Source organism: Chroicocephalus ridibundus, chromosome 1 (genome assembly GCF_963924245.1).
Source record: "Chroicocephalus ridibundus chromosome 1, bChrRid1.1, whole genome shotgun sequence".
Taxonomy (NCBI): domain Eukaryota; kingdom Metazoa; phylum Chordata; class Aves; order Charadriiformes; family Laridae; genus Chroicocephalus; species Chroicocephalus ridibundus.
Window position 1 is genome coordinate 7574918 of NC_086284.1, and position 23160 is coordinate 7598077.

The 23160-nt window shown below is 47.0% G+C and overlaps 1 protein-coding gene across 2 annotated transcripts; it reads left to right on the plus strand.

Moving 5' to 3' along the window:
- Nucleotides 1–22838, plus strand: WNT11 (Wnt family member 11). Of its 2 annotated transcripts, XM_063327162.1 has the most exons (6): nt 1–155; nt 9394–9629; nt 10379–10492; nt 10577–10656; nt 12095–12387; nt 22389–22838. In XM_063327162.1, the coding sequence occupies exons 1-6, from the start codon at nt 73–75 to the stop codon at nt 22561–22563; spliced, it is 981 nt and encodes a 326-aa protein (XP_063183232.1). In that variant the 5' UTR covers nt 1–72; the 3' UTR covers nt 22564–22838. The 2 variants fall into 2 exon arrangements, with proteins under 2 accessions (XP_063183232.1, XP_063183222.1); XM_063327152.1 differs by having other exon boundaries at nt 10379–10656.
- Nucleotides 22839–23160: the final 322 nt, after the last annotated feature.

Below are 23160 nucleotides of genomic sequence, written 5' to 3' on the forward strand. Positions count from 1 at the left end.
CTTCTTTTATTTTTTTTTTTTCCTTCTTTGGAGAAGCTGATTTCCTTCGGCAAGTGGGGGACGGTGGAGAAAATGAAGCCGAGTCTGCGATTTTTCTTAGCTGGTTTTCTGTCTTTCATTCTGCAGACGGGGCTTTGCTATGGGATAAAATGGATGTAAGTACCTGGCTATCTCTCTGCATTTTTTTTAAAGTCTTTGTAGGCATTGCTGGTCTCGTACCCTTTTTTTGCAACTGCTATTTGAAGCACACTGTAAAGCCATTTAAAGAGCAGCAAGCGCTGCATTTCTCCGGGCATTCATTGATTTCAAGTGTGTGTACTAGGGGCTTGTGCTAACAATATGTCTCCATCTTCTTTCCAAAATATGCATGATTTAGGCTTGTGTGTTTTTTTTTTTTTTTTTTTCTCCTCATTGATACCAAAGGAAAGGCACACACTTGAACGCTCACATGAGCCACTTAATGAAGTTTCTAGCGTTAGCTCCTGCCACGCTGGGAAACTCTCCCAGTGGGACCGCTGGTTGTGCTGAGTAGGAGCTGAGAGCAGCAGGGACGGCAGCTGAGATAATGCCGCCAATCTCCAACCACAGGGGATGCTTGACAGATAACATGGGTTTTTTTTGTGGACCTTTTAACCTTTGGATTTCGTGAAGGGTGTTAAAAAACGAGGCAGGGGGTGGGCGGGTGAAGAAATACCAGGGAGTGTGGTCAACTCCGGATCGAGTTTCCTCGGAGGTAATGTCACTGCAAACAAAGTGAAAACATCGCTATCTCATTTCTTTGCTTAAGCAAGCAATCAATTAGTTGCTTACTGCAAAATAAACAAACAAGCCCCTCCAAACACCCATCTGGTTTGACGTCCTCGATGAGTGATCTGTCTTTTCTCCTCGGGTTTGAAGCTGTGCACAAAATAAATAAGAGGATGTGAGTGAGTCTCCAACAAGCATCTTCTGTCAAAGAAAAGGCACAATGAAAGGCGATGCCAGGAAGAGCCTGTTGTGTAGGGTGTAGAGTGTCGAGGTAGAGAAGTTGGGGTTAGGTGGGGAAACAGACATAAGCGGTTCCTCTTTTGTTCCTTCTTCTGTGCTATGTCTAATTCCCATTCCACTGTGCCAATCACTGTCATTTCAGGCTCTCCCCATACCACCTTTTATAAAGGCACTCTTAAATTCGGACATCTTCAATTTAGATGTCTTGTTGGAGCCAGTGTTTTCGCTGCCCTGCGTGCAGTCATGGCCAAGTGGATGTTCCAGATGGGGATTCACCCTCTCCAAAGAGAAACATCCAACACAAATGTCAAGAGATACCCTTTGGAGATGCCCTGGGCTGCAGGGAGCTGGTTGAGACCATGCATCCCCCTTTTGTATGCATAAAGAGAAGCAGGATGAATCCCCCCATAGGGTGTTTAAATGCATGTGGTCGGGCGGGAGGAATAGTCACCTACTTCAGGGCATCTTTCGTTTGCTGTCCCCATACTCTGAGGACCACCTTGGAAGTAGAGAGTCAGGATCTGATCTGCTCTTCACCGTCTTGGCTTTACACCTTGTAGCAGCCACGACAGCTAAATTACATAGCCTGGCTATTTCTTTCTGCCAGATTCCTCGAGTATTTAGGCTCCCAGCTCTGCCTATAGCCAGCACCTTGTGCAGAGCGGGCACCTCCTCTCTGCAGGAGGAGATGCGACGTGCCCATGGGCTGGCAGAGCTTGACTTGCTCGCAACTTTTATTTCTATACAGGACAGAAATAAAGCTGGTTTGTGGCACCCTGATTCAGTGGGGCACTTCCGTACAGACCCCTAACTGCGTGGAGGGTCTCCCTAACACGCTTGGCATTAGGGTCCTGCTTAAGCAAGGTGCTAAATCCCCAGTGAAGGACCTGGGTTCCTCCAAAGGGCAGGGGCAAGATGATCTTCATAGGGAATCTGATAGCATGTTGATAAGACATAGACGTGAGAAAAAGGCTAGCGGGCAGGGCGAGGTCCTAATAACTTCGCTGGCAAAAGCAGCCTTTTGGCCAGCAAGTGGTTAAGCTGCAAAGGTGTCTTTTGGGGCTGGGGTGGAGGGGAGGCAGTTGGAAGAAAGACTCTGTGGTTGCCGCTCCTCCCCTTCCCAGCAGACACATCCCCCCCCCCCCCCTATCGAAAAGCGAGTGGGGAAGATGAAAGCTGGGATTAAAGTGGCATTTGAAGCATGAGCTGCATCCAGATGCGCCGCCGGGGCTCCCCTCACACCTGTTTAAAACCTGGCGGAGACCTGCCCTCCCTGTCCCAGGGCGCTTCTCAACTGGGATGCTGCCAGCTGAGATTTCACAAAATTATGTTTGGTTGGGTTTTTCTTTTTTTTTGTTTTTTTTCTTTTTTTTTTGTTTTTAATTTGCAGCTTCTCCTCCCTTCCCCACCCTTGTTTTTTTACGGAAACACAGGCCAATTTCCACCTCCCCACTTCCCCATCGCTCTCTTTTCCCCACTGCAGCAATGCTGCCGTCCTGGGGGCTAGGGGACCATCCCTGGAAATCGCGTGGGTAAACTCTTGGCGAAGGGAGATCGATGCTACTGAATACCAAGTAATTTCTCGGAGCTGCAATCCCAGCCCTAAACTCACGCGCCGGGTGCTGTACAACCAGTCCCTCATACTCGTGGATGGAGATGGGGGGAGGAAAAAAAGAATGGGATGAAGAGGAAGGAAAAGTGCTACGAGATGTTTTTGGTTGCGGGCTTGTCTCAGAGGTCTGCTCGCTGTGCCGTTGTTGTAGGCATGGTGCCAGAGGCAAGCTTCAAAGGGGATTTGGGAGGGGAGGAGGTGGTGGTGGGGAGGAAGATAGGGAGGTGGGTTTTGCCAGCCTGGCAGGCTGGGTTTGCAAGGCGGAGGAAGAGGGAGCGACTGATACAAAAGGCGATAGGAAATTCAATTTTGATGCAGCGTGTGATGTAATTGCAAGGGGAGGGGGAGAAGAAAAACACACTTTTCAGCCGTTTAGGACTTCTCTGTAACACGAATATCCCCTGTAAATTAGTAAAAGCAGGGAGAAGGTAAAAGGGAGCTATTTGTTTTATTTTATTTGGCTTATTTTTACGAGTTCTGTCGTGCAGATCCCCACCTGTTGTAAATCGGCATCATGCCCTTCCCTGCCGTGGAGGCATGCACCACCGAGCACCCAGCGCGGTGCGTGGATGATCAGCATCTTGCAAACCCGCTCTTGCTGTTGGAGAAATGTCTTATTTTGGCCTTTTCCATCCAACCTCCAGGGACTTACTTGTGTGTAAAGTCAGGGTACGGACAGATCTTTGCAGGATCAGGGCTGCCATGCAGAGGCAGCCTTTCCATTCAATGCATACGATCTCCTGAGTCTCATTTTTGCACACTGCTTTTTGTAGTCACTTTCCCATCCTTAGAGCAGGGTTGTTTTTTTTCGCATGCCTTTGTGGTCCTCAGTGCTTGTTTTGCATCACAGCAGCTGGGGAGGTGAGGCAGCCATCGGTTTCAATGGGACATGTCTCAAGGCCAACTCATGTAGGACTATCACTTTACCTGTCTCCTTTTCCACCCCTTTAGCTTTTCTAGCGGGGGCTTGGGTTTGGCCAAGCATGTTGCTGAAGCAACTTGTTTGAGTAGAGCTGAAAAATAGATGAGCACTAGAGGGAGCTGCGGCCAGATGTGCGTGCCGCAGAGGTCTGCAGATGTTGGGGTGTCTGGGAACAGGGCGTCTTTTGAGGCACTTCTGCCTTCCTGGGGGTTGGCATCTCCTCTGCCCAGGGACACAGGTTGGACTGTCCCTCTGGGTCAAGAGTCACCCTCAGCACAAGAGTAGTGGCAAAGAGGCCGAATGCAGCAAGTGGGGTTTTTTTGCGTGGCTTGCAGGGTCAGCCCATGACAGCAAGTGGTGGCATTAGAAGTCGCATAATTTTTAGGTCAAGCTTGGTTACTTTGGGAAATCCCTGCCTGTCCCTGTTGTGGTGGTCTGGATACGTCCCGTGCTCTCTGGAGCCATCCCTAGTTGACCACCGTCCACATCTATGAGATCAGCTTTGCCACACAATTCCCATAGTTAAATCACAGCCCTTCAGGAGCAAAAGGCAGCTCAGCCGTGCATTTCGGTGAACCCGGGATGTACCCCAGCTCATCGACCTTGAGCAGCCAGCAGAAAGCAGGGGAGAAAATGGAAAGATTTTGTGCTTCCCGGCAGCTCCTGCTTTTCTCCTTCAACCAGGGGGGAGAGCTGGGACATTGGGGCACGGGCGCCTGCGAGGAGACCGTCTGCCTGGCAAGGGGGCTGCTAGATGAGCTGCCGTGAAAGGACTGCAGGATGGAGACGTCGGGAGGGGAGCGGGCTGGGGGCGAAGAAAGGGGGGGACAACGGCTTTGAAGTTTGCTCTTCGCTCCGTAGGCAGCTCGGGAAAACTTGACAAAGCTCCACGGCCTTCCTCGGCGCGCGGTGAGCCAACTCGCCGCTGGCATCAACTTCAGTCAAGCTTGGGCTGGAAGTCAATGGCCTTGTGCCCACTACTGCCAGTGCTGGATTTGGCACTGTATCTGAAAGCAGCTCTTATTTTAAGCTTTTACTTCAGGGTTGGGTTTTTTCCCCCACTCCTCTCCCTCTTCCTCTTTATTTCTTTTTTTTTTTTTTTTTTTTTTTTTTTTTTTACTATATAAATCCCACTTCTCTGTTTGAAAAGGCATTGCAGAACCACTGGAAGCATTTACCAGGGGACGTGGTTGCTTTCCTAGTGCTTGTGGTCCCCAGACCAGGGCTGATGCAGGGCACGGGCATGGGCTGCCTCTACCGAGAGCTTAGACGAGGCACTTGTAACAGTCCTGTGAGCCTTTTCCAGTTGAAAATGTGAGAAAATGAGGCTCCTGCAGATTAAAGACCTTTAATGAGATTGAATGCAAAACCCCTCCAATTGCTGCCTCTCTTTATTGAAGTTTATGGCACACTTCACTCTCCAGAGAAGTGTCATTTTGTCTAAATCTTTTTCTTTCACCCAAATCCCTGCAAGATTAAGGGGTTTAAGAATAGGCATAAAAAAGAGAGTGCCTTTGCAGAAAGCAAAGCAGACCATTTGGAGAAGTTAAGGGTTTCACCAACAGTCCTTCTTTTGAGACCTTCTTGGGTCACACCACACAGGGGAGGATGGGGAGATACCCCCCAGAGAGAGAGAGAAGATCCTTCCACTCTTTAAGGGATTTTAAAGGACACCAATGCTTCACTGCTCAATTCAAGGAGTTTTTTCTCCCTTTGGCTTGACCAGGAGCAGTGTCCTACTCATGGTGGTCCTTGTAAACCAAATAACTTGTGGCTTTCACTGACATCTGCTCAGATCTGAAGGTACTTCTCCCAAGCTGCTGCTCCTATGAATAGTCTTCTCATGGAGCCCAGATCTGCAGGAACAGGCCCATACCTCTCAAAGGACCTAAAACTGTAGAGCATTCATGTTTTCAAATGAATTTATTAACTGCCTGAGATAATTAATAGAGTAAACGAATGTCATGATCCATCCATGCATCATATTTCCTCTGTAATTACGTTTATGGTTTTCTGTCAGTATCCATAACTTCAATTGAAAGCCCTGCTATGCTATATATAAAGCAGGGCATGTTTGGTTTGGGGCCTGTTTATTTAAAGGGATGGGTCAAATACGTATATTTAAAAAAAAAAAAAAAAACAACAAAAAACAAACAACCACCCTTCAGTTGTCCTCAGCTTTCTGGAAAATGAAGGATGGGGCAGGAGAGTCAAGGGAGGAGACCACGATATTAGCAGGAGGAAAAGGTGGAAAGCAGCATTTATAGGGTGGCAGCAGGTAAAATCCCATGTGCTTCTTCTCAGATGAAGGGTGTGAGTCCAAAGAAAGACGTTTATCCAGGATTTTTCCCAGATATAGGACTAAAGGCTGTTCTGTTAACTATACCCTTGAGGCCTGCTTTATTCAGGCTGGCTGTGCCCCATTGGCTCCAGTTTCCCTCCCAGTGCTGGTGGTCAATGGAGACTGGGTGGAGATGGGGTAAGAGACCCACCACCAAATCCCACCAGGGACAAGACTCTTCTGGGGAAAGGTGATTTCCTTTCCACTGCCCCACGAATGGATTTTGTTCCCCAACAACGTCCTTTGCAGGCAGTGGGCATCCCTCCCTGGTGCTGCCAGAATTTGGGGAGCGGGGAGGGTTTAACACAACGAGGGGTGGAGAAGATATTTCTGAATGTAGGACAGAGACTGAGCAAACCTGGGCTGTCAGGGCATGGACTAGATGACCTAATAGGCCTCTCACATTCCTGATCTGTGATTTATAAATGCACTTTTCGGTCTCAGCAAGCAACTCCAGTAACTGTGAGTTTTCTTTTCCATCTCCATTACCCTTTACTTTTTCCTCCTGACACTTGGAGATGTTTCCAATTATAGGTTCTTACAAGCAAAGGCATGAAGTTTCAGGCCTGGGAGATGTTCAGAAAACACCTTCCTGTGTCTTGCATTTTTATTCTTGGCGGGCTCCCTGGAGCTCGGCTCATTCGACGAGAAACAGCCATTACTGCCATTTACTGAGTTCTCCCCAATGGGGCCATGGTCCTTCCTCTCTTGACAGTCTGGCAGATATTTTTCCCTGTTCCAAGAAGAGAATTTTTTTCTTGATGCATTATAAATCCGCTCCTCTAATGGCAATCATTTCAGGCTATCTGTAATAACATGATCTTGTTGTATGAAATCCCCTTTTTTCACAACGGGGATGAGTTTCAGTCTGAATTCAGGTCTCATCCCAACTTGTAGATGGTTATTTCTGCCATTCCTGACTTGTCTGTAGTGGTGAGACGCAGACGCCTTAATGTAGGCTTCCAGGTCCTTTTAAGATGCTGAAGACCTCTATAGGGGATTAGAAAACGTGGTGCAGGACCTAGGAGATATATACATCCTTCTAGAGGTCCAGGTGAAACATCCCAAGGCCTCTGAAGTGTCACTTGGCACCTCTGATTAGAAAACTGAGTTGGTGCCCCATCAGACAGCATCTCCCAAAGACCTGAAGCCTTCCTCATTTTCCTGAAGCTCAGGCTGTAAAGTTCTCTCATTTGGTCTGCCTCACCCTGCTTGCTTATTTTGCTGCTAGGACATACTGTGCTGGAGTATTTATCATCTTTACTCTATTAGTGACGAGCTGCTCTGGCCTTTTGCCTGATTTGCATTTCAGCCCCTTCCTGAGAGTTGCTGATAGGCTTTCTGGGATAAGTTTTCACAGGTTTCTGGTGCCAAGTGCTAGGGGTTGGACACATATCACCCAGCTCTGTGCTTATATGGTCCAGATGTCTGCATCTGAGCTCGGTGCCTGGGTTGCCTCTATAGGCAGTGCAGAAAATGAGTGCTTCTAGGGCATAATGTTATCCTACTGTAGATCTCAAAATTACATCAGGCTAATTACTCCCTAGATGTGGCTTTTTCTTTCCATGGACTGAAGAAGGACCTAAATGACTACCATGAGGTCCACGGTGTAGGACCTCATGGTAGTCCTACAGGTGACATTGCAGTCAGGTGACATTCATACTATCCAAAGATTCATGCCTTCAAGGACGTGATATATCTGAGATACCTGACCATCCAGAATATCACTAACAGGTTTTGTCTCCACCAGCTCAGGTCCAGCTGGTGGATCAGTCCACCAGTTCATGTCCAAGGCAGGATGAGTTGCCTTCTGGAGGTGCCCCTTTCCAGCCAGGGAGCATTGCATGAGCAGCAGTGTGCAAGATGAACTACAGGGCAGAATTTCTGACAATTAAATACTCCACTTTTTGCTTTCCCTTGAAATTCACAGGCCAAAACTTCTGTTCGCTGTATATTTAATGTACCTCTTTAAATATATGTATGATGTATATATTTACATAACTAGCAGAGTGGTGGTTTCCCTTCCAAGTTTGCCACTGATTATCTAGTGCCAGAAATGCCAAACTCCAGCCGCCTGGGAATTTGTCAGTGTAGACCTACTCAGCCCTGGCAAGGATCGCAGCTTTTCCCTGCCGGAAGAGGGGTTGGGGTTAGCACTTATGCGCAGCCCAGGGAGAACTCCAACATACACAGCAGCTGGTTCAAGCCAACCTTAAGGGAGCTGGTGGAACATAGATGTGTTTTCCTGAAAACCGGAGATCAGAGCTAATACCCTCGATCTTGGTTAGGGCTCAATTTTAGCTCCGTTTCCATCTCATTTAACTTCTGAAGGATGTGGATGTTACAGCAATAAAGTGAAATGCACCCAGAAATGTGTCTGCTAATAAGCCAAACTAACCAAGATGGCTTAGGATGAAACTGAAAGGCAACACATTTAACAAGGAGAGAAGGAAATATGTGTTAAGGCAGTTGTGTTGCCAGGATCAGATGCCAGTTACTGATGCAGCCAGCTAGAAAGTTGTTTTATGGGAATGAATAACATTTATGACTACCCTAAGCAGGTCATAAAGATACAAAGAGAGTTACACACCAGGCTTCTGCTGATCGCTGTGGGCGCGTGGGGAAGAAGAGCACAGCCCTGTACGATGCATGGCACCATTCGCTTTTTGATTTTTTTACCTGGAAACATTGGCAATTGCCCAATAATAAAAATAATGGGGTCTTTGGGGCATTGTTGGTTTCTTACACGGCAATACACGTGCTGATGCTAATGGGTGCCTTCTCACTTTTGACCATACTACTGTCGTTGCACATATTCTCATTGTGCTTCTGCACTACGTTTTTGGAGGCTGGAGAAATAGACTTATCTATGTGCAACAGTGATGGAATTGGTGGAGACCCTTGGCATTAATTCTAAGGAAAAGCATCTGTTTTGCAAACTTGGTGGCTTTTCCCTGGGCTTTGCAGGGGATTTTTTCCATAATTGATTACATGACATTTAGCGTAATCCTTAGAGAGTGTGTGAGACAGATGCTGAATGCAAAACACTGATAACACCAACTTGGCTTTTTATTTTTTTCTTTTTTTCTGAATACCACAGTCTTGGAAGACCCAGCTTTGTGTTATCATGGACCTGATGGGTCATTTTTTACTGTGTTGGGAGGTCCATCCTCTTCATTCTTCAGCAAAAGATTCTTCCCATAAGGATTTACACATTCAGTCAACTTGGCATATGCCCCAGGAGCTTTGTGCAGGCTCCCCTAGATGATGGAGAGAAACGTACACTTTTAGAGGGTATTTCTTCCCACCTACCTTAAACACCTACTTTAGATGAGATAAATCCCTCTTAAAAGTTGCCCATCTTTCTCACCAGCTTTAACTAAGTGCTTTTTTACAGGTAGCTAAAATTTAGTTGGATGAACAGAGGCCAAAGCATTCACTGAACTGGAGGTAGTGGGGAAATTAATATTGACCTAAAGATTAACTTTTTTGCAGGTTTTAATGCCTTTTTGCATGTACTTGTCTCCTCAGAGCTCTGTCCAAGACTCCTTCGGCTTTGGCCCTGAATCAAACCCAGCACTGCAAGCAGCTCGAAGGCTTGGTGGTTTCCCAGGTGCAGCTGTGCCGCAGCAACCTGGAGCTAATGCAGACCATCATCCAGGCAGCACGGGAAGTGATAAAGACCTGCCGTAAAACTTTCTCAGACATGCGGTGGAACTGCTCTTCCATTGAGCTGGCTCCTAACTACCTGCTGGACTTAGAGAGAGGTAAACAGCACTGCTGGCTCAACCGGGGACATGAGTGAGTAGAGTCAGCCAGCATGTCTGTATGCGTGCTGGGGCTTGCTACCAGGGGGAACATGGAGGGACTGCATAACCTAGTTGTCCTGTTCTCTGAGACCATGTTCATTATGGTGCCAGTCATGCCCAGGAGCTCTTGAGTCCAAGACCTGGCCTCCCACAGCTCTCACAAAGCATGCCACCAATCTGGTCTGCTCATCTCACTAGGAGTCATGGTGCACTTGTGCACAGCCATGGAGCTGTTCTTCAGGGCATGGAGACTTGTCAAGCAGCACACGCTACGCCTGAGGTTGCACAGTCGGCTCTCATATGGGTCAAAGCATCCTTGCACGCTTGTGCTGCACCTCTGTGGCCTCCCACCACCTCCCTCAGCTCCGTGCATGGTAGTTCCATGACCTCCTGGCAAGCAGTATCCAGCACAGGGGCAAAAGCGGGCAGGAGAGTCCATGGCGTTGCTTCTTCACATGTTCCAAGAGCAGATCACACCACAATGGACAAGTTGCATAAGTCCATGTGCCTCTCTGCCCTGCTGGGGTGTTGCCTTAGGTTGAAGAGCTCACTTAGGAGATGTATTCCAAGCTGGTGATGCCATGGGAGGTCTCAGCTGCAATGAGTTGGTGTGTTTGCTGTTCTGTAGGGTACAGGCTGTGTGGGTCTCTTTTTGGGGAGCCTTTAGCTGTCCCAGGAGGCTGAGCTGGAGTTCTTGTCTCTTCCAGGCACAAGGGAGTCAGCATTTGTGTATGCCCTTTCTGCTGCTGCCATCAGCCACACCATTGCCAGAGCCTGCACCACCGGGGACCTCCCTGGCTGTTCCTGTGGTCCCATCCCAGGTGAGACACCTGGACCTGGGTATCGATGGGGAGGATGTGCAGACAACCTCAACTATGGTCTTATCATGGGGTCCAAATTTTCAGATGCTCCCATGAAGATGAAAAAATCAGGATCACAAGCCAATAAACTGATGCATCTGCACAACAGTGAAGTAGGGAGACAGGTAACAAATCCACGAGAGTTATTGTAATTGTACAATCATCTGTAGTGGTTGGTCGCTGTGCGAGGTTCAGTGTCTCTATCAGCTAGCGAAAGGAGCAGGTTTCTCCCACATTGCTCTGAACTCCTTTGGCCTGCTGAAGACTGTGGCTATATAACTCACGCCGGGATCCAGGAGGTCCTGAAGGCTGTTATCAGTCCTATATGACCGCGGGTGGGATGTCTCATTGCCACCCTTTCCACAGCCAAGGATGGCTTGCTTACCCCAGGAGGTGTGGTGGGGATGGGTCCCGTCGTGCTCTGCCAAGGGCGTTGCGCAGGCGAAGTGCTGTGTAAGCATGGAGGATTATCATCTGCCAGACGCGGCCAGCAGCAGCTGCCTCCCAGCCATCCCCGCAGCCAGCAGGGCTGATTTTTCCTTCTCAAACCGCTTCGTCAGTAATTATTCCCATATCTGACAGAAGCCACTTTTAACAGCTTGCATCTCGTGGAGGGATAATGCCTACCACACGCAGTGCTCGGTGTGCACCGAGGTGCAAATCCCCATCCCAGCCCTCCAAGCAGCTGGAGAAATGGGTGGGAAACTGTAAAGCTGACCCCTGCACCCCATTTCTGGGTCTGCCTTTGCTCTCTGGGCTGGTTCTACCACACACCTTGATCCTTCCAGGGCTTGAGCGCTGGAGCAGATAAAACTTGGAGCGTGCTGAGCTCATTGGCAGCTTACTGTGTAGCTATGGGTTGAACTCACCTTTGCAGAGCACAACCATGACAAACTTGCCTCCCCTGGGTGGTTTTCTCTACCATTACCACTCTATCTGTTTGGGGTTTTTTATTTTTTATTTTAGTAATGTCTTCAGGTTTTGTTTTAATTGCAATGGGCAAAATTTTGTTTGGGACATAGTGTAGCCGCGGCTGGTACATTCGTCTGTTCCTGGCAGCGTCCTGCCATGTCCCACAAAAATGAGACTAGTGCAGGACCAAAGTAAAAGGCTCTTTTGGCCCCACGGCCAGCAGAAAGGCAGGGTGAGGGTGCCCTGAATTCATCAGAGCCTTGACATCTCTGCTACCCAAAGCCCAAAGCTGCCAGAGGCAGAAATGGATGTTATCTATTTATGGATTGCTTTGGTTTTCATCTCCTTAGGAATTTAGAGGGTGGAAATGCAGCCCTGTGTAGATATCTGATCAAAATTCAAAATACTCTTCTGTCTGCTGGCTGCAAAGGCGCCTTGGTGAAAGTAGTCCTGGGCTGATAGTGATCACCAAGGAGCCGTGGGATCTCGTTCCCTTTGCACAGTAGCTACTCTAGAGTGACTGTGCAGAAATCAGAGCAGCATTCCTTTTCTGTAATAGTCCCTGCTAATAAAGTGCCTTCTTTAGCAAGCTTGTGGCATGTTTGGAGGTAAGAGAAGGGCATTTCCTAACTCCTGCATTCCTTTTTGCAGGTCTTGAAAGCCTCTCTTGAAATGAAATGTAAGTGCCATGGAGTTTCTGGGTCATGCTCTATCAAGACCTGTTGGAAAGGCCTTCAAGAGCTGCGAGACATTGCATTGGACCTCAAAAACAAGTATTTATCAGCCACCAAGGTCGTTCACCGGCCCATGGGCACACGCAAATACCTCGTGCCAAAGGATATTGATATCAGGCCGGTTAAAGAGACAGAGCTGATTTACCTGCAGAGCTCGCCCGATTTCTGCATGAAGAATGAGAAAGTGGGGTCACATGGGACCCAGGACAGGTGAGGGTTTCTGCAGCAGGTGCTGATGGCACTCTGAGCTCCAAAGAGGGAAGGGGAAGAGGGGAACGTGTATGAATAAGAGGCAAATAATTGGGGAGGTAGCACATGCATGCAGGTAAAGGACATCTCTAACATGCGATATGGTCTACAGATGTCCAAGCCTATTATTGGTGGCCAAGACAAGACTGCAGACACCTTTTGCGTTATACAAGCAGGCACAAGATTTTGAAATCCCCTAAACAGCTCACCTCTGCAGGAACTTGCAACGATCAAGCAGCTGCTTTTTACTGCGTTGAGTCTCTCTAAGTAATTTCTTGGAGTTGCTGCTGATGTGATGAGTTGTTACTCTACTGTAAGGCTCCTCTAAGTAGCCAAGCGTTAACCCAATTAGCACCAGTGCTTCTAGGCAGCCTTAAAAAAAGACCTGTAAACTACAAAGATGAATTTTTAGGATTTTTCTCCCATTGCATTTTAAAAATCCAGGTATGCCTGTGTTGCTCATGTCTCTGCAGAGGAATTTCTTCATCCCATTAGTATTAGTCATTTAAGGTCATCACACCCAAACCTCCACTGGGCACAGTGCTGCCCCTTTCACAGGCAGCAGACACCCTTCCCAGGATCTGTTTACTTCCTTCCAAGACAAACCAATTCCACGTTTCAGCAGTCTGAGCATCTCTAGGTGGGCAGCAGACCCTTCGACAGCCAAATAATTGTGTATTTCCAGAATTTTGCAGAATTTCTGGGATTTTTGTTAAGTGGCTGCAGTGGCTGGGTTTCAAGCTAACTCATTAGTTGCTACCTGCTGGCTTGGCTTTCTTCAGATTGTTCTCATAATTCTTTGCTCTTTGTGCTACTTTGTGGTGGAGAATCAGACAGTCAAGTTGCAAGGAGCATGTGCCTGCCCTTTTGTGGGGTGTCTTCATTTTAACTCTTGTTGGATGTAGTTGTCTTTGGACCACTTTGGTTCAATGGAGAGAAGGTTTTGCTGTAATGGAAATGAACTGAATGACCCAAATGCAGCAAAGATACTCTTTGGATACCTTTGAATCATACAAATTATTTGATGGGGGGACTTTAGAAGCTATCCTTTAGCAACAGCCATTTAAACTGGAACCACAACTCTGTAGACAATATGTCAGCATTGAACTGATAGAGATGATCAGGAGATGGTGACAGTTGAGTGAGACAAGTGTGCCCTTTTTGTCCTTTGATGTTTTGTGGCAGTTAGTTTCAGTTTAGTATCCTCCATTAGGACCAAAACTTAAACTGCTCTACGACAGCATTTGTCTGTCAGCTCTGTGGTGGGAACACCAAGCTGGCGTTCATCGCCAGCCCAGTGGCGGAGCAGTAATTAGCAAGTGAAGAAGTTTATGGGCCACTGAGGACTGTAGAGAAAAAGCATGTGTTGAAACTGGTTTCTGAGGAAAAATGTCATTTGAGTGGAACCGATGTTTTTGTGGATTTGTATGGATTTTGACAAACTTGTGTCTTGAAAAAGACCTCTTTGTTGTGCTACTCTGTTTTGCAATGAAAACAATTATGGAGGCTATTTGGAAATTAATTTTATAGGAATTGCATGAAATCAACAGGTTGTGTCAAAACCAAACTGAATCCGTTACAGATTTGCCAAGTAAAACATTTTCCATGGGCTGAAATCCTTTCAAAGGGGAGGGAGGCGTGACTTCTTCTTCATCTAATTTCATTTTACAACAGATTTTGACTTTTTATCCCAGCTAGGGATGAAAAATATGTCAAGGTCTTGAATGATTTTTTTTTTTTTCCTTCTGAGGATAGGAAAATGTGTGTTGCAGGCGTCCGTTTATCCCGAGCTGGGTGACAGCGGTGATTGTGAGCCTGCCAGGCGAGGGTCCACGGGAAGTGAGATTGAGTGAGGATTTAGAGGACTGAGATATTAAGGCAGGAGGGGATGACTTTCAAAAGGAACCTGTCAAGAAATACTCCTTATTCTCGGAAGTGCAAGATGGTGATGGTCGTGGGAGGGGAGGAGGGAGAGATAGTCCCGTGTTGAGCTGCAGGCGTCTCTCAGGCCAAGTTTTAAGGTCATGCGTAGTTACGCTCATTTTCGTCACAATCCATCTGCCAGCTCTTGAGAAGATGCCTGGTGTCTCAAAACTGGCACGTGTAACAGAAGCCTTAGCAGCCCCTTTTCTGCATTAAATCAGCAGAGGAAATAAGTGAAAAATGCACACAATGTGTTTGCAGATCGGTCCGTTCTTCCTGGGGGGAGCAGCGAAAAGGAGGGGAGCTGCCCTAACCTCCTCCTCCCATGGATGCCTTTTTCCCTTCTCAATTTTTCTCTCACCGAGCGGACATCTAAATGTATTTTAAACGCAGTGGCTCTGTTCCAGCCAGCCCTGGGGCTGCAGAGATAGCGCCTAATGACAGGGATGAGGGAGAAGGAAGACAAAAGGGATGCTGTTAGAGAGGGCAGGGAAAAATGTGGCTCCTGCTTACTCCAAAAAGATGTAAAAATGCTCGCACGGAAATAGCCCAAAGAAGTTTTTGTTTTTTAAGTCAAGTCCCGGAGGCATCTTAACATTTTATCCTTGTGCATGTCAAAATTCTCTGGGGGGAGATCCTGCTGTTTCCTACTGGGTTAATTTTTAAGGTCTTTTATGGCAAATGCAATCAAAAAGGAATTTTTTAGTGGTGGTCACTCAGTCCGTTTTCTCTCTTCTCTTCTTCCGACACCTGCCTACTCCCTCTTTGGCCCTTTTTCTGGCCATGAACATGGGTCCAGGGATCAGCACGTGGGATGTTACAGTGCAGACCCCCCTCACCATGCTCTAGAAGGCATCTGGGCATCTTCAACAGCTTCCCAGCCCCACTTTCTTCGTCCAAAGGGGTGCTGAGAGGAGGGGACCCCATTAACAACCCTTTTTCCTGCTGTTGGGTTAAAAAATTCAGATTGATGCATTTTCATTACAATAAAATGAGTAGTTTTGCATCATATGGAGAAAAAATCCTTTCCCCGCTCCCGATCTCATAGGTCTGGTGCTCGCTCAGAACACACTGGAAACAGGACAGAGGATGATGGCTCTGTTGCAACACCTTGGACATATTGAGTTTCAGGGTATACTGCAGGGAACAATCCTGCACCGGCAGGTGGGTGGGATGGAGAATCTAATCGGTCGCTTCCATCTCTCTAATTATCCCTCGCATTATGTGGACTTATTGTGTGTTTTTCAGGCAGGAGAGGGAATTGAATTATCTTGTAGTGCAACCGTGTGAAAATCCACTCGGAAAACCCGCACGCGGTTACTCAGAAGCCTTTCAGAGCTTTTCGCTGAAAGGATTTCAAAGCCTTATTTTGAACAAGCCTGAAATGTTTGCTAAGACACCTCGGCCTTTCTTAGCTTCATGTTGAAATTAGAAATGGCTTGGAAATCTGCATGCCTCCGAGCACTTGGGGTGTATCCAGGTTTCAAAGCCAGGGAGCTGAACCCGAACCTGAGATGTGAAGCCTCTTTGAAGTGCTCAAAAATCTGATTAAGGAGCTGAGTGTTGCAACCGGTGTCCAGGGCTCCTGCAAACAGGTTTGCTGCCACCACAGCCCTCTTCGACTCCAGCCAAACTCCATGTGCTTATATGCCACCATTTTTCATGGCCAATAAAAAAATGGTCTGGAGAAAAATCTAAAGAAGCTGATCTGTGGAGCAGCAAGTGGATTGTACAACTTTACATACAACAAATTAACCACTGGGAAAAAATGTATGTGTTCCCTTTTCAGAGCTTTCTTGGACAGAAGCACCCTATAACTCATCTTTTACAAAGGTAGTTCAGTTTCTCCTGCCTGAAAAATTCATTATCAGCTTGGAGTAAATGATAAATAATAGCAGATTATAAAATTGAGACCCCTTTTGTGAGAAAAGAAGCCAAAGTATTAACCTTCTTTATCAGTAGGGTGCAATGTATCGTATTTCAAAGCCTGTTTAAGGTCCCTTAAGGAATCCAAGGAAAGGGAAATTCTGCCATGCACGCAAAAGCCTCCAGCTCTTGAAGCCTTGCAAAGATAACTGAGCTGTTTATTACTGATCTTTCCCAGAGCAGCCTCGGAGCTACGCAAACGCTGCTCCCTCCCTGCTGGAGATGGGAAGGAGCCCTCATACGCTACAGAAATCAGGCCCCCACTCCTTAGCCATTCTTTGGCGGTTGCTCCTTGCTCACATGTTCATTCTTTTCTGCAACATAAAGTATTAATCTTAAGTGTCTCCCAAGGTGTTTTAGGCTGGTTAGGAACACGCATGGAGTTAGCTAAGCATGTATCTACTGCTCGGTGGTGACTGCAAAGACTTGGTGGCTGGTGGCTACCTCTTTGGCACCTTGGTTGTCCCAAAGGTGCCCAAGGGCAGATCAAATGCTGCAAAGAAAGGATGCAGTGGTTTTCAGTGTTCAATTACAGCCCTTTTCTTTGAAACCGCTTTTTTCCTGCCACACCAAAAATATGCTTCGCCTTGTGTGATTATGTGGGCAATGAGATTTCTTAGCAGAAGCACTCATATTTAGATGGGGAAGAGTGGTAGTTATGGGTAGACAATGGCATCAGGTGTTTGGGTTTTGTTACAGCCTCTTCTGGTTTCTGTCACTCAGTGAGGGCACAGGAAGCAACGTGATGAACTTTGGCTTTGACTTGGTTATAACTTGGTTTAGGACAAGAGGAAATGGCCTCCAGTTATGCCAGAGGAGGTTTAGATTGGATATTAGGAAAAATGTCTTCACTGAAAGGGTTGTCAAGCATTGGAACAGGCTGCCCAGGGAAGTGGTTGAGTCACCATCCCTGGAGGTATTTAAAAGATGTGTAGACGTGGTGCTGAGGGACAAGGGCTAGTGGTGGTTTTGGCAGAGTTAGGTTGATGATTGGACTCGATGATGTTAAAGGTTCCTTCCAACCTAGACAGTTCTATGATTCTATGATTCTATAATATGTATGATGATTCAGTAATTTTTGGAACCGTTATCAGACGTGCCAACCTTTTTTCGTGGGATCCAACTAATGATGAATAACGAATGGCAAATAATTCTTCTGTGAGTGTCCCAGAAGTTTAAACTGAAGGAAAGTTGGGAAAATAGCAGCTTTCTGTTCCTCCCACCTGCAGTGAAGGAACTTTCCTAGGGCAGTGTGCTTGTAGCTGCTGCTCGTTTCAGCAGTTGGGCCAGCCCTGCTTTCCTGGGCTTTTGCTGGGTTCCTCCCTGGGGAAGTTTGAATCCTTCCCACTTTGAGAGACCTGTATTTGACTGTAAAGTTTCCTGAACAGATTTGTGAATAATGAATTTGTTGGTGGAAAGAATAACTTCACACAGTAAAATTGAAGCGGGTAGTGAATTCAGGGGATAAAAAAAGTCAGCCAACTCTCCTAAATGTACTTGGTTGCTCTGCATCAAAACAGGGTTGGAGTTAGGGAACATCAGTGTTGGGAATAATTTACCATGGAGCCTGTTCTTTTTAGGAGTGAGACTGCAAAGAGACCACCTGGGCTGTTACTGAAGATGTTTGTCTACTCTGGTCTTCAGTTTCCCTAAATAACCTGTTCCAGGGCTTTACTATCCTCAGAGTTATGTTTTTCTTAATCTGAATTTACCTTTTTTTTTTTTTTGCAAACCAAACTGATCATTTCTTGTCCTCTTTTCTCTGCATATAAAGAACATTTCTGCTCACGCCTTTTTGCAATGATCTTTTATAGATAGGAAGACAGCTTTCCTTACAAACTTCTTCTCTAAATCAGTTCCTTCGACCTTTTCTACTTTCTGAACTGCTCCTCTGACTCTCCTGGGAACATTCCCACATTTATCTGCATCTTTCTCTAAGTGTGTTGCTTACTTTGCATTTTAATTCACTCTTGCAAAATGCTCTCAGCTCCTTTTACCCCAGCATTATCCACAAATTTTAAAGTTCACTCTCTACTCCTCATTAATGAAAATACAGGCTGGTTCCAGGGTCTCCCTTGACATCTCCTCGCTGACATACACTATTGATAACTCTCTTTCGTACAGTTGTTCAGTGTCAGTCTCTAGCCGTTCCTTGTGGATGAGAAAGCAATTTAAAAGTAGTTAAGATCCTGCCCTCAAAATCTCATATGAAGTTGTGCACTGTGATGTCTTTTTTTAGCCAATGTCCATTGTGTTCCATACCTCCTGGGGGATTTGAATTATTTTTTCTCCTCTTTCTTTTATATACTGCTGTACAACTTGACATTACCGGTGCAAGAGGCACTAGGGGCACTAAAGAAATGAATAGGAATTTGATTTAAAAGAGATAAAATAAATTACTTCTTTACACAGCAGTACTGTCTTCTGGTACTTGTGGTTGCTGGAGTCCTTGGAGACAGATGGTTTCCCTGAGGTCGGAAAGGGATGAGTCAAATCCATGGCCAAGTTGCTCACAAGGGGATAATGAGATGTCTAGGTAGGAACATACCTTCTATCATCCCTGATACAACAGCCCAGGTGCTGGTTGTGTATGAGGAAAAGGACTACAGAAAGTGGCCAGATTTGTATTTTCCTCCCTAGACAGCGTCTCCCGCAGCCACTGGGAGATGTACTAGGCCAAGCAGGCCGTTGCTGTCACCCAGAATGACTTCTAATCTACTTATAAGCAGCTTCCGCTTATTAATAGGACTGATGGTGTGAGGTTCCAGTGGACATCTGGCCCATCCCCGTCACCATATGTCATTATTGTGGGTGACACAGAAGAGAGTTGGCCTCAGTTTGGCTCTCAGGATCCAGCTGGGCAACCAAAAAATATCCTTATATCTGCCAATGGGACAGAAGTGAACTGCGATCCACAAAGAAGTTAAATGTGACATCTCCCCATAGCTTTTAAAATGAAAATCCCCCGGGGGGTAACTGTGAGATGGCTCAGCCTGTCCCTCTGGGGAAAGACTCTCACAAGTGCTGGGATGTCCTTCACCAACTCTGCTGAGGAGCCGCCCCTGTGATGAGGCTGTTTGGGCTCAGGGAGCGATGTACCGCAACATGTCTGCAAACGAGGGCTGGAAAGGGGAGATTTTGGACAGGCATATTGAGTGGGATTTGTCCAGTCAGCAGGGCTGACCTCCTCCCTGCTTGAATAAAGAAGGAAAAAGCACTGTGACAATGTGAAAGCCTGTTCCTGAGCCAGGACCTTGGCTGGGATTATGGCCGAAGCATCGTTTTTCACCGGTCTTCCAAGTGCTTGTAGAGGTTACGGTGTTGTGTTAAGATGCAATCGCCTGCCTTCGTATTTTCTCTCTGAGGCTCGGGAGGAGGGCATTTCTCGGAGTTGCTGGAATCGTGCTGGACCAGGCCCAAAACAAATGAGATTGAACTTAACCCATCAGCAGGGAGCCTGGTGAGATCGCAGCCGTGGGCTCTGAAAGCAGATGCTCGGGGGCAGCTTCTGTGGATAAACTCTGGTCTTTGGTCTCCTTTTTCTTTCCCCACTTGCTTTTTGTATGTACAGATACAACTGAGAAGCTACCTCCGTTTCAGCTTGTTTAAAGAAAAAGAAAGATAATTCATCCAGGCCCAGGCTTTAAAACAGAAAACAAAGTGTCTGGTTAGTGGCATTGTTGGGAAAGTTTTTTAGAAGCCCATTTAGGTTCAGGATGGGGTCAAAAGCTTTGTTTTGGCTATTCTACCCATTCATTCAGAACGTCCCTGTTCCTTTATCCAAAACTGAGGGAAGCTAGGGGATTTTTCATATAAGATTTTGGTTTTTTCCTTTCTCTATTTCAGGCTGGGTAGGATGGGGACAGCTATGGAAAGGTATATCTCGTAGTAGACCCACTTTTTTGTTGCAAACCACAGGAGTGGGTGCAAGGAAAGGGAGATTCCCAGGTCTCAATACAGTAGGTAGAAGAATTTTGGTCTCTATTGGAAAGGGGTAAATTTAACTGTTGGGTGCCTTGTACGTTTGAGGAAAGAATGTCCTCAGTGGTGAACTAGAGTCAGAATGGACCCATATTCCTCTTCTTGGCCATTTTAATGAGCTTTCAGCACGAGGTGGCACGGATGCACTGCACATCCATTACCATGCTTCTGCAGACTCCCCATCCTCCCTAGGTGAACCTCTGGGCAACAACCTTTCCATCCACTGGTGAAGCAGAGTAAGGTTGTCAAATACCCTCCCTTCTTCTAATGTCAACACGCCTATATTTGAACCTTTGCTCTTAATATTTAATGCATTTACTAATACATTTATGAGGAGTCATTCGGAGGTTTCCTGGCGGAGGGGCCCCGGCTCGCAGGGGCAATAACAACGCCTTTGGTTTAGCGTTAGGCAAACACGCTCAGTGTGGTTGCAGACTTCAGCTTCGGTAGAGGCTTTCAAAGGTTTGTAAATATTTACACACACTCCCGAATGAGGGGGAGGAGGGGGGGCAGCTTTAAACACTGGACCTGGGGAGAAATGTGAGTCAGAAATAAAAAACAGGGGGCCCGCCTGAGTCAGAAAAAAATAAAGGAAGAACAAGAACAAAATCTCAACACCTCATTAATCCCGTAACTTCTCCTAAAGCATTACCTCACGAGGAATTCCTATAAATCTCATGGATTTGTTTTCATCTATTAATGGAGTGCTCTGCTTGAGTCCGACTCATGCTCCTCTCTCCTTTCTCTGACCCAAATTAGCCTTAGAGTGTTTCTGTCCAAAATAGCCATACAGAATAAGATTTAGGAGAGACGTCAGCAATTTCCCCACTCTCCAAAGTGCCTTTCTTACAGTAGTTTCAAGACTCCATCAAGTTCACAGCCCCATGGTGTTGGGTGCATCATGAGATCTGAGCGCTAGTGTCCACCTGAGCATCTGACCAAACATGAACACTTCCACCCTGGGCTATCTTTACAGCCCATGGACAAATGACACCTCTAGGACATGGTTCATCTCATCCAAAAGTCAATGCCTGTTGCGCTGTCATGTCCAATGACCCAACTTGGCATAATTTAGGAGAATGAGATAGCTGGTGTTTGAGAATGGCTGTGATTGATGATGCAATGGCTGATGAGAATGGCTCATGCATTGATCAATGCATCAACGAAAGAGAGTCCCCAATTCATGAGTTACATCTGAAACCCTCAAACCAGCCGCTTGCAAGCAGACAAAGCGAGGGAACCCCGCACAATGTTCAACTTATCCCAGAAAGTCTGGCTTTAATTAAAAGCAGAAGCAAAACAAGCAGTGGAAGTCCGTGTGATATTTGGCGACTTGTCATCCTACACTGGGGTCCTGCCGCGCTGCCTGCTCCTGGGTCAGGCCGTGGGGTGGTATAGGGCCAGCTCCCCGTCTGCTTGTGCCATGCTGGGGGACATGCCGGCGGGGGAAAAGAGCAGAGTCCAGCCTTGCGAGTATCGGTTGTGATTTCTCTGATAGGGTCAGGGCTCGACTGTGGCTGTAACAGGCTGCTTGGGAGCTTTCCCAGCCCAGGATCGTTGGCATGGAGCCTGTGCAAATAGTCTGTGGCTGCAGGGTTCCTCCTCCGTCCTTTTCAGGGTAGGTAGCATTGGACAAACACCAGTGTTTGTTCTTTAGGGTATCATCTTCTCCCATCTCCTTTCAGACAGCTTTGGAGCCTGCTCAGGAATACAGATTGCTAGGGACTATGAGGTTTTGCTTTGGTGGAGGTACCATGATAGCTTTGCTTGTCTGCCTGTATGCGAGCTGAGCCCTACCAGCCCTCACTGATAGCAGCCTGAACACCGCTGAGACCGAACTGAGAGTCAGGACAGGAGCTTAATGTTATTTTGGGTGATGCAGTTGCAATCCTGGGCATGGGAGCAGGTGATGTGAGTGCAGCCCTGGGATTCTCCCTGCCTCCCTTGCAGGTGCTGAGGGCTCCTTGGCTGGGTGCTCCTCCCTGCCATGGGCTCTCTGCAGCTGGGATGCAACCGTTCTGGCTTCACCCAACGCCCTGCAGAGCTGTCAGACCCCAGCCACCACCACAGGGCAGTGGTTTGGAAAGCCCTGCAGAGATCTGCACTTGCTCACGGCATTTTCTTTCTTCCAGGCAATGCAACAAGACCTCCAATGGGAGCGACAGCTGCGACTTGATGTGCTGCGGCCGAGGCTACAACCCCTACATGGACAAAGTGGTGGAGCGATGCCACTGCAAGTACCACTGGTGCTGCTACGTGACCTGTAAAAAGTGTGAGCGGACTGTCGAGAGATACGTGTGCAAATGAAAACCCTCCTCTCTCCGCCCGGGAGCTGAGACACCGGCGGCAACCCCAGCACTGTCCAGAGAAGAGAAAACATTTCCCCGACTAGACATCGTTTATCTTGTAAAGACACAGACTTGAAGAAAGATGGTAGGAGGGAAAAAAAAAACAACAGTCAAACTGGTAAAAATAAGACCCTTAAAAAAACCCCAAACCACCAACCCACGAATGTTTCCCCCCACCAATAAAACACTCTCTGAGAAGACAAAAACTCATTTGGGATAGTATCTTCTTCCATAATATTCGGCCATCAAGTGCCTTACTATTTTGAGGAACAAAAGTAGAAACTTTCCCCAGGGAAGAAAAGTGACTCTTGTTTCAAAATACCTAAGGCTCGCGCCTGCCTATGCCTTCTAGCGCAGGTACTGAGTCTGCATTAGGACCATCCCAGAAGGGAAAACGCCACCACTTTTCAGCAATAACTGCTTTTGCTGCCAAGGACTTAATTTTTATCATGGAAGCATCCACTCCAGATGATAAAGGTGGAAAGATTTCAGGTCAATCCCCTGAAATGAACAACTCATTTTAACATTTCTTTTACGCAGGTTTGCGGCTTTGAAG

What these genes read in the sequence shown, in the direction of transcription:
- WNT11 (XM_063327152.1), top strand. Translation starts at nt 73, where the DNA reads ATGAAGCCGAGTCTGCGATTTTTCTTAGCTGGTTTTCTGTCTTTCATT. An exon ending in TGCTATGGGATAAAATGGAT is followed by an intron (nt 156 to 9,393) that starts GTAAGTACCTGG and finishes TTGTCTCCTCAG; the next exon opens with AGCTCTGTCCAAGACTCCTT. An exon ending in CCTGCTGGACTTAGAGAGAG is followed by an intron (nt 9,630 to 10,378) that starts GTAAACAGCACT and finishes TGTCTCTTCCAG; the next exon opens with GCACAAGGGAGTCAGCATTT.